Here is a 16304-nt window from a genome sequence, read left to right as displayed (position 1 = left end):
ATTGATAAAATTTGTAGATACAACTGAGGGTTACATTAGGATGCTTATATAGGACAAAAACACCTTGGAGAACAAGAAAAACATAAATTTGAAAACTTCTCGTCAAACGAAGCCGCGCCGCGCCATGTGAGGCCTCGCCGCGCCTCCAAGGCTAAACTCCAGACAGTCGTTTTCCAAAACTGATGCTCTGTTTCAAGTGCTAGGCCGCGTCGCGCCTTCCAAGGCCGCGGCGCTCCTCCCCTGTTCGTCCGAATCCTTTTGTTTTGATAACCTTCACATCCAACAACTTTTGGTCAGGTTTGTAGGTCGTAAGCGTGCTCATTAGTTTATTTTTCGATGTCTTTAATTTATTCGATTCGATTTGTTCTATTTTTATAATTTTTAAGATAAAACCAAACACCTAATCAAATTCAAAAACGAAACCAAATCGAAAATTCAATTAGAATTCGATTCAAATTTTAAAATTTTAATTTTAAAATTTTCGATTAAAATCAAAAATTTTAAAAAATTGCCGTACGTATAATTTTACCGAGGTAATCATAACAGATGAATTTTAAATTCGACTTAAAAAACAAGTTTTCGTCTATAATATATTGAAAATTTAATATATTCTTTGTTAAACTAGTTTTAGAATTTGGCTTTTCTTCAAAAAAGTAAAATCCAAAAACCAAATTTAAGTTTAAAAATCGAACCGAAACTAAACTGAATTTAAAGTCGATTTAGTTTTTCCAGATTTTTATTCGATACAATTTTGGGGTTAATCATTTGAACACCCTTAATATTGAGTATGATAAATCTAATATCAGGTGCTCCTATTTTATTTAATTTTTTAAAATATTATAGTTAAATTCCTCATTGTTATTGGAATGTGATTTTAAAAAAAAAAAACATACAATAACATTAAAATTGATCTAAAAATCAACAACTACATCTGATACAGAAAAATCCAAAACGAACTCTAGCCAAACTATAAAAACCTAAATACATGACCTCGCCAACAAGGTGTAAGCACGTTTAATCTAAAAAAAACAAAGTAACGCTAAAAACTATAACAAAAGAAAACAACATTGCTGGATACACTAAACGATTACAACATACAAATATGAACACACATAACAAACAGCGATGGTGAACGGGAGAACGTCTATCATCACCGCAACTAAACAACATCCCGGACGTTGCAATCTTCAAAGTCGCACAAAAATAGAAACCAAACGCAAAAAACCGACCCGCCCAAGCATGAAAACCAAATCTCTAACATGAAGATCGTCGCCCGGTCCAAATCCTGAAGGCAAAACCGAAACAAGGAAGGTCCCAACAAGACAACCAGCGACAACAAAATCCGACCCAAGTCAAACAAACAATAAAACTACCACCTCCACCGCCCACAAACCATGGTGATCCACACTAACAGGGTGGTGGTCCACCACAGCGCCACCACAAACAACTAAAAACCCGGTGGTCACCACCACTGAGGTGGTGAACCACCAGAGGAGCCTGTAAACAAGTGAGGAAAGTAGAAGAAAGAGGTAGACCACCAAAGGACAATAGCTACATGTGGCCTCTACCAGTAGGGTGGAGAGCCACCAGCCATCGTTGTCCATGGTGGTTCCAGTAAGCTCGTTTGAACACCAGGCTTAGACAGATCCAGCCGGAAAAAAATCCAGGCCACCACAGCCAAGACATCACGAGAACGGTGGTGGCGAGTCTATGATGTCTAGATTCGCCCTAAAAACTGAAGAAAAATAAGAAAACCACAGCGGCCAGAGTAAATCTACTGGTAACCGAAAAACGTGGAACACACCAACGAAGAGAGGATCCAAGCGCCCAAAACTACTCACACCACTAGAATGGTGGTGGGGAGTAGCCATGTTCACCAAAGAACCCATATAACTGCCGGAATGTTACAACCACAAGGTAATCGGAAGAAAAAAGGCAGTCGCCAAGGAAACCACCCAACACCCCCAATTTCATCGCGAGAACGGCGGCAAATAAAGGGTGGTTAGAGGAAAACTCACCACCTAATCGGAAAATATGAAAAAAGGAAACTCAAGCCACTAGCGAGATGTCGATGGTCGAAAAAGAGAAATGAAATGGAGACTTACAAACTTACATGAAGATCAGGAGGAGATGAGGAAGTGAAACTGAAAAATGATGGTGGCAGCGACCAATGTAAAGCAGGGTTACACCTGAAAAAAGAACGATGGAAAAATGGAGTGAGATGAATATGAGCGTAATTGAAATATAAGTATTTCACATTGGAATGTAAAATATATTGCATTATTGACATTCCTTAATATCAAATGATAGTACCATCCCAAATATATAGATACAAGCATGGAAACTTAAAATAACATAATACGAGTACAATAAATAGGCTACAAGAGCATACCTAGTAAAGCTAGGCTTGAGACAGATTATCAGTCAACATCACTCCGCAGTTGGAACGAGAACATTGTGGATAACTCGTCAAATAATGCAGTCGGAAGACCTTTAGTGAAGATATCTGCGTACTGATATTGAGACGGAAGATGAAGAGCGTGAACCTGTCCTTTAGTAATCAAATCCCGAACAAAGTGAATGTCAATCTCTATGTGTTTGGTTCGTTGAAGTTGAATGGGTTTGCATGAGAGATAAGAGTTCACTCACGTTGTCACAATAGACAAGCGTAGCCGAGAAGAGATGGTAGTGAAGCTCTTTAAGTAATTTATGTATCTAACAAGCATCTGCAATGGCATTTGCAATGCCACAATACTCTACTTCGGTACTGAAACGATAAGGAATAAGCTTGCGCTTAGAAGACCATGACAAGAGTTTATTGCCTAGATATACACAATAAACTAACATGGATATTCGAGTAGTGGGTAAGTCTGCCCAATCATCATCAGAGTATGCAAACAAAGTCGTAATGGTGGAGACAAAAAACTGTAGTCCAAGATCGATAGTACCTTGTACATACCTAAGAATTTGTGAGAGAGCCGATAAGTGATACTCCAACAGATCATGCATAATAGACAAACCTACTGCACAACATGAGAATTATATGGAAGTGTAAAGGTGACATACTGAAGGGAACCATCCAAACTGCAATACATAGTGGGGTTCGAAAAGGTAGGTTCATTAGCAGTTAGCTTGGTGCCAGTGCCAACAGGGTTTCGGCAAGGGTTACACTTAACCATAGGAGAATGCTCTCAAGTATCTCAGTGTCGTACTTCTTTTGAGAAAGAAACATTTGTGAAGGTGTACGAGTGGCAGAAATGCCAAGTAAGTAGTTCAACGGGTGAAGGTTAGTCATTGAGAACTCCTTATGAAGAGATGCAAGCCGTTGAAGAAAATTAGTGGATGAAACTATCAGAGTGATATCATCCACATATAATAACAGATCATCGAACCTGATATATGCGATCTTATTAATATTCCCTTATTACAAATTGTCGTACCATCACAATATATAGATACAAGCATTGAAACCTAGAATTACCAAATACAATAAATGCGCTACACAAGCATAGTCAATAGAGTTGGGCTTGAGACAAATAATCGCCTAATAATTATTTCTACTTTATGTTTTATATCATGAGCACCCATCATTTAACGGGTAGGTAGACATCGGGTGTTCAATATTTGGTTTCAAACCGATTAACCCTAAAATTGAATTGAAAGAAAACAGAAAAAAATTAAATCGAATTTGCATTCGATTTTCAATTTGAAATTGATATTGTATTTGGTTCAGTTTTCGGTTAACAAGGTGTGATTCACATCGAAGAAGACAAAAAGAAAATAAATGGTAAAATTATAAAAATGGTCATGATGAACACTAACTTCCAAACTAAAACACTAGGTGACGACTATGTATCTTCTGTATTATCTGTATTACTAATCCGGTAACTTAAATCCGCGTGGCGCATCCAGATTCATCCTCAACAAATCCTTTTTTCTCCTAATTTTGAATTAAAAAATTCACTAATTATGTGAGTCTGACACCTGTCCTATTAATCCCTTAAATTGATCTATGTTCTCCCAAACTGATCCGTCCCTTTTCTAATCTTTCATGTACACCCAATTTTTCTCTCTCTTCAAAAAAAAAAAAAAAAAAACCCTAAACACTCTATGATCTATTGATACATATCTTATCAGGAGATTTTAGTCACAGCGGTATATGTTTAAACAAATTTATGTTAACAATTATTTATCTTTTTATTTGTTATTTCGGATTCTATTAATTTTCGTTTTCGTTCTGATAATCCTGTGATAGTTTTTCAAGTTCTCCAATTTTTTATAGAATTTTTTTATTTGAAAAAATAGCAGGAAATTGGGAGGGAATTGATCAGTATGAGGCATAATTAAATTATGTCATAATTAAATTCTCACTATCATATAATTTCATCCTAATTTTATGATGCTACTCATGACATTCAGGCAATGAAATCGTGAATAAGTTTTGAAATTATGTATCAGCTTCGATTTTAGGTTAATGTGGAAATATTTGTAATTTCGTTCTAATTTCTAGGGTTTTATTAAATGTTAGCTTTAGTTATTTCTGTCAGAATTAAATTCTCACTATCGTATTATTTTACCCTAATTTTATGATGCTACTCATGATTATCAGGCAATAAGCCGTGAATAAGTTTTGCCGTGTATTCCTTGTCGTGTGGTGCCGTAGATTATTGAACTGAAGTACTTAAGGCACATCAAGTAATTTCCAACGGGTAGCTAATATAGTTCTAATTTCAGGTTATATCTATAATCTATCGCAATCAAAATTTTCTACGAGTTTATGATTTGTGATAAGTCTTTGTGATGATGGAATCAGATTGCTATTAGTTGTAGTGGATTCAATGACTCGGGTTTTTTCGAAGTTAAAATAACAAGAGGCGGTCATTATTCTGGGATCATAATATATTATATTCAAAGGGAGAGCGGTTTGCTGGTTCCAGGATCTTGATTTCATCTACGGCTAATCATAGGCAACTTTGTGGTTATGATGGTCAACGCTCTTTAATTTATGGTGATTTCAGGTTTCAGTATTATCTACATGGTCTGTGAAGACATTACAAATGCATTTGCCAATGATATTCTTTCATCTAAAGTTTCATATCTGAATTTGAAGGTATGCAATTTAATCTTTATGATATAAGATGTTTTGAATTTAGATATCTTTACTTTAAACGGTGGCACAATTGCATAAGAGTGTTCTTGACTCTCTCTCGGAATATTAAATTTGAAACGCTCTATAATTTCTTACCGATAGTATTTGACGAGTTACTAGACAGAGTTCATGAGAGATAGGGAAAAAAAAAAAAAAAGAGTCTTTTTTTAGCCGGAGGTCCTCACGGAAGCAATCTCTCTACCCTGGAGTAGAGAGGGGGATGAATTTCCTTTACCGTGGGTGGAGAATTCTCTCGACTCGTGGTAACAGAAACGACTTCTCTTCTAGTTTAGGGTAGAGGAAGGATTGTCTACACCTTACCTCCCCCATACCTCGCAGGCGCGGGATTGGGTATTGTTGTTGTTGTTGTTGTTGTTGTTGCAGCGATTGTTTACACTTCTTTGACTACTTCTAGGTTACTCTTGATGTATGTTACATATTTTTTTTTCTTTCAAAAATTAATGTTTTTACTTTTGCCAATAATTTGTGAATGTCCCCCCTATATTAATATCTATACTTTGGCTTTAGGATTACCTCATAAAAAAAAATTAATCCACTTTTGATCCATGTTATTATTATGTTATGGTAATTTGTTTTTTAGTAATTGCATTGTTGTTCTATCAATTATTTGATATCCTTTCATTTTGATGCTACTGTCTATGTTTCTACATGTGAATGGTAGAAATTTGTTTTCACAGTTAAATATTTAGTACCCAAAACACCAATTGCTATTTCATTTACATTTTTGCAGTTGGAACTTGCTTTGACCATTTAAGGTATAACATATAATGGTATGGTTTTTTGTTATGTACAATTTAGCTGAACAAATTTCATTGACTGAACAAAGGTCAGTACCTGACGTTTAAAAGCAGATAGTCACCTTATGGTGCCATTTACCCCAAAATGGTTAAAACTATATGCATTACAGTTGTGGTGAGATTTAGGCAGTCTGAAAAGTTAAGTCAATTATATCGGTTTGTATATACTCTAAGGTTAGTAATTCACCTCTTCACTTTTGTTTCATGCCACAAAGTGATTATTACTATTGTACAAAAGGTTGTTAACACCTTGGTAAACTGATTAGAGGCTTAGGTATTATTTAGCTATGCATTCTCTTCAATTTGTGTTGTTTTAGTATGAAACACATTTGTTAACATAAGTTATAAAGATGTTACAATTTTGTTGGGTTGTCGTGCATAAAATATAAATTTTTATTAAAATATACTTATTTTTATTCGTATCGCATTATCTATGAGCACTCATATAAAAAGTGTTTCTTAGTGAAGTATATGATGCTTTTAGCAAGTTATTAACCCAATCCCGAACTCAGAGAAAAGAGGGTGTGTTTTCTTAGTGGAGTATTTTCATTCGAGTTGAGCACGTCATGATGGAGATGTGAGTGAGAAGTATACACTTGCTCGTGTTATCCAAAATAAGGTATGACGTTTTCCACTTCTATTATTTTCTCAACATTTGGAATGATAAATTTCATATTGTTATTGTAGTGATTTTCTATCGTTGGACCACCTCAACCAGTTTCTATTTAGCTATTTTTATTTTTACTTTTATTGCATCACATGTTGGAGATGACATACAACTTAAATGAGTCAAATTTACCACTTATACCATATTCGTATTTTTTAGAAATGGTCTTATAGAAGTGTAACACCACTCCCATTCTTCGTACGGGTTAGTGATCATTGTAAAATTAATTTTTGTCATAAATAAATTTAAATTCTTAAAGTGAAACTGTACATGGGCTTTATTTGGAAAAATCGAGTCAGAGTTTGTGTACATAGGCTCACGAATTACTATTATATGCTTAAATATATGTCTTGATTGAAGTTGATTGATAAGGATCACCCCGTTATACACTGTTATATACTACTTTCGACTTTTAAGGTTGCAGGTGCACTTCATATATTTGGAGACGACGTGAACAATCATGTTCAAGTGAAGGACATATTTGTAGAAATGGGCATATATTTTCACCAGCAAGGTATGTGATCATCAGTTGCAACTACTAATAGTTAATCTTATCTTATATGCATTATTTACATTTTACAAGTTGCAACTACTAATAGTTAATCTTATCTTATATGCATTATTTACATTTTACAATAACCCTTTAGACTATCTAAAGTGTTTTTTATTCAACTTTCTACATCGTTTTGATAATACATGTCCGACTGTTTACGAATTTTTACAACTATCTTTTGAAAGTGTTATTTTGTAAGCCTTTGATGTTATTGTGGGATGATGTAAATCTCTGTGCAATGGTTTCTGGTGATTTGGTTTTAATTGATGCAATACATTTGTGTATAATTGTCGATTGGAGGCAAGGAAGTTTAACATATTTAACTAAATTAGCCACTCACAATGATAAAAGGTAGTTGGTGTCATACTTCCCAACGGATACTCGCTATCAAGGATACATTTGCTCTCGGGCCTACTTCCCAACGGATACACGCTATCAAGTTTGCAAGCTTTTCAGCAGGAAGGATCACTTTATGTTCATGTGACGACTTTTTTTTTTCTTTTGTTGATTTTTGATTTTACATAAGAGGTAAGCTTTTACATATTTTATATTTTACTTGAACGGTCAATTAATAGGTTGAAATTATATTGTTGCAACGCACAGGCTCATTTGATATAAAGATATACATTAATAAGGTTATTAATGAGATTTCAAATGATCCATTTGGAAGACATATACGCATAACATAGGTTGTAGCAAGCAGTGGCGGTACCAGGATTCCAAGTCACTGGGGGCAAAAAAAAAAATTAAAACCGTGGCAATTTTTTGGGCAAAATATGGAGATTTTGGGGCAAAATTTTAACATTTGTGGATAAAATTTGAAGGTTTTGGGCAAAATTTGGAGATTTTTGGGCAAGATTTAAAGGTTTTGGGGCAAAAAAAAATCCACCGGGGCAAAGTCGAAAAATTCAAAAAATTTACACTGAAAATTGTAAATCCACTTTGGGCGGCTGCCACGCCTATCCCCATTAAAAACCGCCCCTGGTAGTAAGATATATTGGCAAATGTTACAACCTAATGTATATATACAAGGATGAGTAACGTTAAAGCCATTAATATTTGATACAACGATACTTGTGAGACTGTCATAATCATAACTTCAAATGATACAACATTTTAGTTTTCGATTTAGTTAGATTATAAGTCTCCCGTGCAACGCACGGGCTCTTAAATCTAGTTACTAGTATATTGTGTATTTAAGTTGTCCACTAATCAACTCAAATACTACGTAAATGATTAACAAAAGTAATGTGGTTTTACGGATCGATGGCTTAAATGAGAACTTACGTGACTATTTATAACTTATGTTATTAAATCAATTTAATGAACAAAAGCTAAAAACCAAAAAAATAACCAAAAGCCAAAGGCTCTGATCGTCACTCTCTTTTTATTAATTATCAAAACAAAAGTCTGACTACAAAAAGATAACAAGAGTTGTTAAATACTAAAAACAAATAATACGGATAAATATCAAACATAAATTCAAATTAAGATAAACTTTAAAGCTAACTAACAATTTGGATAAACACATCCTTCTTGACTGACACATGCTACTCGTGCCATCATCCAACTCCAACAGTTGGGCTCTTTGGCCCAAAAACAAGTCCAAAGTAAACATCCTTTCCAAGTCCAAAATCATTAAACCTAAAATATTTACAAGCCCAACAAGATGTTTCATTGAATATGCATCAAAAAGTTCCTAAGTTATTCACCAGACCCAATCAAAAATATTTATCTAGGAATCCTAACATAATTAGCAAAAAGAGTTCACTACAAAAATACCATATCTATATCTGTGTGTAAACAAAAGTCTCGATTTTTTCAATCCTTGCAATGCAATTAAGTACCTAAAATTAGATGCAACAGAGTAACAAACACTACAAGTGTTCAATATGTACAACTGATTTCATTCAAGATTTTAATAATCAGAACATTATATATTACTCCGTAAATATTCAAATATATTTTATTATATATAAAATATAATGGCATAGGTTATATCATCATTCTTTGCCAAAAAATAAGCCCATTAGATAAGATTCATCCATTTACAGAGCAGAACACCAAGAATACCTATACCCCACAGGTTTCAATACATTTGATATCTATATATCAGTTACACTAACTAGCAACAAATACTTGCATTCAGACATTAAACATCTAAAAGATAAAATACCAAGCTTTTTTTTTTTTTTTTTTTTTTGACTTTTACATCTATCTTATTACCAACCATATACCGGGTTTTCTACGTGTGCAGGTAACAAATGAAGATCTTTACAATGCTGTTTACTATAATCTCGTGTTCCAGGGACCGCACCCGTACATTGTCTCAAGAATTCGTTACCCGTCAAACAATAATGTGCAAAAGCTAAGCCACCATCAACCATTGACGTTAAATTCGGGACCGATTTTGACTTTCTGACCATCTCGTTGACTTTATTTGACTCTGGGTAGGTGTTTAAAATTTTATCGAGATCAGAATATTCCATGAACCGTTGTGTAGCTGCTTCCCATGAAAGATTGTATCGTTGTTCGGGTGTAAGAGGGTGCGGTTCACTTGACATGGCTTCGTTTATTTTGTTTACGAATTCTTCGGGTGTTTTGTAAGTTAAGCAATTTGGAAACGATCGGAAAAAGTCGTTTGATGGGTGATCGGCGCAGACTACGAATTTTCCCATTGCGAGAGCTTCAGCTGTTGCGGTACACAGTACGTCGCTTACACTAGGGTTTACAAATACTTTGTAACTGCAAGATCACGAAATTAGGTATTGTTAAAGCGGATTGTAAAAAAGGAAGAACGAAAGGGTACAAGGAGCAATATGAGCGGGTCAGAAGGATAGGGTTGGTCGAAACAGATCACTATCATCATATATGTTAAAACGGATCGGATTAGGTTGAACTGAAAACACTTTTTGTGCAACTTATAATAAGGAAATTGTACATTAGAAATAAACACTTTTTGACCGATATCACACGACACATTTCGACCCACACTCGTTCAGGTATCGACCCAACCCCACCCGTTTGCCAGGCATACTTCTGCCCCTTTTAACAGTCTAAATATGTATTTTACTTTTACCCATTGTCCTGGATCTGTTGATAGTGGAATATAGTTCAAACTGACTCATTCACATCGAATGGGTTAAAAAGTGCCACCTTTGAAAGAGTTATGGTAACCAAATACTCAAGCAATCAATTGCATGTAATTCGCCATAAAAACTTCAAAACAAATGGTGATAACATACCATGGTTGTTTTTAAAAAATTTAATTTTTTTTTACATAAAGATGGTAATTTTGACCGATGTACCTAGAATTGGGTTAATTTGGGTTCATATTTTATAGTATCTAAAAGTGAAACCGACAATTTTGAAAAATTAGTACAACTGAAACAGGTCATATACCTAAAAGAGCCAAACTGACCAAAAGTGTATTTTAAATACTTTTATGTCTTGAAGATCTTCAAAGTATTTGACTAATAACTTATTATACTTGATGCATTAGCTATATTGAGATTATAAGTAAAAAGGAACAAAATAAGGTTGACCAACCGATAGGATCCCCGTTTCGACCGAACCTAATTCAACCCCCCCCCCCCCCCCCTCTTTTTCAATTTTATAGGTATGTATCCAGCAGTCATAGTAGAAAATTGGCTGAAGAACTTTACCCATGAAGCGAATCATCAGCATGGTCTCTACCCTTCATAAAATTAACATTTATGTCCAATTTTTTTGCTGCACTCTGTACTTCATGAGCATCCTCTCCATTGCCATAAACATCCAATTTAAATCCATTAAGATCTTTCTTTTGCTTGGCCATCAAATCGATTAACTCACGATATCCCTTGGCCCAAACCATTTTGCCCAAGAAATACGCCCCTTTTGAGAACTTTTGTTCCCCGTCTTCGTTTTCGGCAGCCATTCGCTCCCCGATTTCCAAAAACTTGGGATTCACACCATGAACGTTGCATATCACGGACTTAGGTAAATCTTGGGTTGCAGCAGAAAGGCGAAGTACCTAAACAAGTAACACGTAAATTAGGTAATCATAGATGGAATATTTAGAGAATCAAGAACAATGGAATTTCAAGAGAATCGGAAACAATCTACAGAACAAAAAAAAACTTAAGGATTGTATAAACCATGACTAGAGCTAGCAAAATGTGTTAGATTGGTGATGGGTCAGCAGACGTTTTGGTCAAAATGGGTACTTTTTGGTATGGATAAGATTGTATTGTCCCAAAAGACTTGTTTGTTTGAAACAACTAAACTTTTATAGGTGCTGATAGTTTCTATTCACCTGTTAGAGATGAATAAAGCCCAATTGACCCATTCGTCAATAAGTCATAGCCAATACACTAAACAAAAGATTGTATACCTTATCACAATAGGCTCTTGCCACCCAATTGTTTATGTGTTTCACAAAAAAAGCTTGCAGAGCTCCATTCTTCTCTCTCTTAATATACTCTAAGTAATTCGTGTGAACAACACCAACAACGTGATTAAATTTATCAGTCCAACGTTTACCATGATGGTACCAGCTTAAGTGTTCGGGTTCTTCAAGGATGGCTATATCAGCATCCTTTGATGAAATAAATTGGGATGTATCTCCAGCTGGTATTATACTGCGCCTTTCTTTTTGAAACTGAACACAAAAGAATATGCATGTTTTAGTCCATTTTACATGCAACACAAGCTTATGTGATAACCAATAGTAGCAACTTAAATAGATAGGGCAGATCGAGTAGCAAGTCATACGAGCAATTATTGGTGGGTTGCTACAGTGAAGTCCGGTTAGGTTGACCCATTAACATCTTTTGCATATTCCTTTAAAAAATTGATGTAATGTATTCAAAACTTTATTATAGGGAATATACTATCAAAACTATCAAACTTGTTTACATAATCAACTATAGGAGGGCTGAAAGTATATGAATAACATTTCGAGTAACTTTAAACCCGCTTGATGTGTTTCAATTTATATATTGCATATGTTAACGATAAAAACTAACCCAAATGCGTTAAAGTTGTGACAATTTTTTTTTTTTTTTTTTTTTTTTTGAGAAGTACCTTTCCGGGATAGAAGGAGATTTTAAAATCGGCATTAAAACCCACCCTTTCCTTGAGCCAGTTACGTATATACACTTCTTGTTCTTCTGGTGAGCTGAACGTAATATTATTCGGATAAACTAATTCTTGGTCTGTTCTCGTAAGCCAGGGAAGTAACAGTGTTACGCTCTGTTGTTGAGACTTTGCCAGATACGCTGCTCGAAACAACGGATTTACAGCTGTCCCAGTCATCCAAGGTAGACTAGCAGTAGTGACAATGGCTACATGCCTTTTTCTGTCAGACATGTCTCGTTTTGTAAGATCATCCCATAGTCCACCTTCGTAATGATGACCTGTGCTTTGAAGCACACTTGCTATTCTCAAATCCAATTCATCATTTATGTTATCACCTTCAAGAATAGATGGTTCTCCTGTGGGAAAGGACCTTAACAAAAGTTGATCTTTCTTTCTGCTGCATAAGCTTTCCACAATCTTGTCAGAGATATCTGCCACATACATGTTGCAAACAATCATTAGATGTTGGCCTAAATTGCATGTGTAAACTTTGCTTGTTAGTTAAAGGAACTATTGTAAAAGTCGACTGAGTCGGCCGACACATCTATTTGGGGACTAACCCGTCCCGTTTTGCCCAAAAACGCCTAAAATGTCGGTCAACGCTAAAAAATCAGGTCAAAGTCAGGCAGGCTGAGTCGAGTATGAGTTTGTCAAAGTCAATGTTGGTCAAAATTTTGAAACTTTATATTATAGAAGTAGATTTTGAGTCCAATATCTATGTTCAAAATATTTATGTTTTATGTTTGATATATTTATGTGTAATATACATGTTTAATATACTCCATTTGTTAATAAAAGTCGACGTTGGTCAACGGCCAACTCATCCCCGACACATCTATTAATAAAAGTCAATATATTTATGTTTTATGTTTGATATATTTATGTGTAATATACATGTTTAATATACTCCATTTATTAACAAAAGTCAATGTTGGTCAACGGACAACTCGCCCCCGACTCGTGCCTCCAAGGTCCCGACCGACTAGTCTCTGACCCACGACTTTTACAAGCTTGGTTAAAGGTACCAATGGTTAGATAAAACTGATAAAACTGATTTTTAGCTGCTGAAATCAACAAGGCGTACAAGGAAGATGGTTCAGTTAATATCAGCACGATATATCTTATGAAAAATATATACACGGATGTACAAAAATAATAAAGACAACATAATATAACATAATGGTTACCTCTTTTAACACCAAGGTGATCTAAAAATGGGCCAGATTGCCTAACCAGACATGCGAGAAGTTCTTGAAAATCTAAGGGCGGAACTTCCTGAACCATTAACGCAAAACAAAACAACACATTATTATTAAGATGTCTCACTCTACGAAAATAATCATGTAATATGTATGTCGTTATCGTAGAAAAGGTACAGACAGATTCCATACCTTTGAGTAAGCTGGTTCCCCACAAATTGCTTTCTGCAAGATACACAAAAACAACAAATAAGAAAAATAGTATTATTATTACTTCATGATTAAAATTTATAACTCAATGTATATGTGTAATATTATTATTATTATTACTTCATGATTAATAGTTCAACTATAATTGATTTTGATCTATTAAGTAATTTTCAATTTCTGATACATATGATTGTTGAGCTCACAATTATTTTGTTTTAGTAAAAACAACCATATGCTACTCTGTGCTTAACCAAGTATCTTACATATTATCTTTCAACAGATATAGCAAGACTTTGCTACTATGTGCTTTCATGAACTACATTAGTAAATTTACAATTGTAGTATAATTAACAATCGTATCGTATTATATGTATAGCTTCTACATAATTAAGTTCATGAAATACTTACCAAACTAGATTTCACTTTTTCAACAAGTTCACTGTTCTTAAGCCCCTCAATAATCTCAGAAGACGAACTCTTCTGCTCCAATTCCTTTAACCGCATTTTAAGCGCTCGAATCGGCTCCCAATTCTTAGCAACCTGCCTATCTTCTTTCCACTCCAAACTAAAATCCCTAACCCTAGTCCTTGCACCAATCCAATACCTATCTCTATCATCAACATCATCCACTTCAGACACAATCGCATTCTTAATCGCCGATAAATCAATCCTAATCTTCGCTCTAGGGCTCCATTTCTCCAGTACTCTCTTACTAAAATCCGGCGAAGAGTACGCTCGCCGGAACTCCGATAACTTCGGTTGCAATTTCTTCACGAAATCAATCTCCGCCGGTGACGGAGACGATGAACTCGTAATTGCAGTCACCGGTAACGTCGATCTGGACGCTGACGTAAGAAAATTCTCAAACTCACGATCGAATGATGACGCTAGGTTTTTGAATGAATTCGCTCTGTCTTTCATTAATTGAAGATCTGCTTCCGTTGAATCCTTCACTTCTCTCCATCCTTTTGATATAAACGAAAACGCTTTCTCCGCCGTAACGGCGGAGCTCATCGCCGGAGACGACGTTGCGCGAGTTTCCGACGGCCTAAAATTTATCATATTAACTTCGTTATCGATAACGCCGTTAAGAATCCAGTGACGGAATTAGGGTTTCGGCAGTTAATAAGAACTGCGCGTTTTTTTTTTTTAGGTGGGTGAAGAAGGTTGGCTGAGAAATTAACGGTTGAGGAGTGTTTGTTTGATTTCGGTATCTTGTTCTTGTTGCGTATTTACCTAAACTTTATTAAAATGCCAGGTGGCAACTCACGTGATTACAGGGATTTTCTTGTTGACGTGGCAGTAGGTTATAGGTGGTATTGTGGGGCCTAGGGATTAAGGTGATGATTACGTGGAAATATTGGTGGTTTTTTAATATTCTTCAAATCGTTTTCTGGTTTTCTTGTCATCGCCGGAAGATTCTGGGGCATATACTCTTTAGTTGAGGTTAAAAACGATAACATTGTGTTTCTGTTTTATAATCATCTTTTACTTTGACTTTTTATATATTTATTGATTGATTGAAAGTAAATTTAAAACTTAGATTATTCACATAATTTTTTATCAAATATTCTATAACATGTAAGAACACACGGTGTCATGTTATGTTTCCAACGGTTGTGCTCAAGCGAGGGAAAAAATTGACGACACCATCTCACCGTTGGGGACTCGTGTCGCCTGGTGTCAATAAATGACGCTAGGTTTTGTAATCTTCGATACTGTTTTGTAAATACAACGTTGTTTTAATCATTTAGGCTTGCTTGAGTGGTTACCGAGTTGCCCAATGAAGTACACCACCCGGGTTCAATCTTTGGCTACGCCAAATTTTTCAAAAAGGGAGTGTAATTAAAAATGAATAAAATAATTAAAATGAACAATGAACGACACATCATGTTTCTCTCTCCCCATTCAATTTCAGTGTCTTCAAAGGACACTAGAAATGAATACCGAACAACACCTTCTACTGTAACATGTTACTTGATTTTTTTTTCCCATATCTTGATAGTGTACTTTGTAAAAAGTCTCTTTCAAGTTTGATTATTTTTTATAAATACTTGATAAAAAATACTTGTAAAACTCAATTTATTTATATATTTTTCATCAAAAATCAAAAATATTATATAATACAAATTAAAAATATCTAAGGACAAAGTTGAAAAAAAAAATTAAAGTCAAAACATAACACTTATTACATCGCTAGTTAATTATATATTATATAGTACATTATAAAAAGTGTTTTAAACTATCGTACTACAATACTCGTATACAATAGTGCAAAACATTTCTATGTCTATAGCCATAATATTAACATGCATAAAACGCATACATGAACCTAAAAACTTATAAACAATAATAACAAATGATCAATGTACCACCAATTGATGTATCTAATAACATATTAACGACATTCTGTTAAAATTATAGGAGTAGTTAACAACACTTTCACAATTAACAACAATGATAATTGAAATCAATGAGTAAAAGCAAAATTTAGTTTATAATAGACACTGGCTCTAGAAAGAGTGATGAGAGAGAGGGGCATAGAGAGAGAGAGAATGAGTAGGGCAAGTTATGGCTACCAGAGGAG

At 34.8% G+C, this 16304-nt stretch overlaps 1 protein-coding gene and 1 long non-coding RNA gene across 2 annotated transcripts; one reads left to right on the top strand and one right to left on the bottom strand.

Annotated features, from left to right (window-relative positions):
• Nucleotides 1–4034: 4034 nt before the first annotated feature.
• On the top strand, nucleotides 4035–5284 carry LOC139877083 (uncharacterized). Its single transcript, XR_011768459.1, has 3 exons — nucleotides 4035–4155; nucleotides 4610–4734; nucleotides 4814–5284. It is a non-coding gene; the product is annotated as an uncharacterized lncRNA (long non-coding RNA).
• A 3855-nt stretch (nucleotides 5285–9139) lies between these two features.
• Nucleotides 9140–14914, bottom strand: LOC139877759 (digalactosyldiacylglycerol synthase 1, chloroplastic). The gene is made up of 7 exons (XM_071865183.1): nucleotides 14126–14914; nucleotides 13700–13732; nucleotides 13496–13583; nucleotides 12255–12739; nucleotides 11563–11829; nucleotides 10853–11202; nucleotides 9140–9932 (listed from the first exon to the last, which is right to left on the bottom strand). Exons 1-7 carry the CDS (start codon nucleotides 14777–14779, stop codon nucleotides 9410–9412), a joined length of 2400 nt encoding a protein of 799 aa, XP_071721284.1. The 5' UTR covers nucleotides 14780–14914; the 3' UTR covers nucleotides 9140–9409.
• Between the last annotated feature and the right edge of the window lie 1390 nt (nucleotides 14915–16304).

Source organism: Rutidosis leptorrhynchoides, chromosome 11 (assembly GCF_046630445.1).
Source record: "Rutidosis leptorrhynchoides isolate AG116_Rl617_1_P2 chromosome 11, CSIRO_AGI_Rlap_v1, whole genome shotgun sequence".
NCBI classification, from domain to species: Eukaryota; Viridiplantae; Streptophyta; class Magnoliopsida; order Asterales; family Asteraceae; genus Rutidosis; species Rutidosis leptorrhynchoides.
This window is presented reverse-complemented; position numbering and strand designations above follow the sequence as displayed.

Excerpts from the sequence above, each read along its gene's own strand:
- LOC139877759 (XM_071865183.1), bottom strand. The coding sequence starts at position 14,779 with ATGATAAATTTTAGGCCGTCGGAAACTCGCGCAACGTCGTCTCCGGCG. Across the intron at positions 11,830-12,254 it reads TCTCCTTCTATCCCGGAAAG|TTTCAAAAAGAAAGGCGCAG; the intron begins GTACTTCTCAAA and ends TTTTGTGTTCAG. Across the intron at positions 11,203-11,562 it reads CAAGAGCCTATTGTGATAAG|GTACTTCGCCTTTCTGCTGC; the intron begins GTATACAATCTT and ends TTACTTGTTTAG.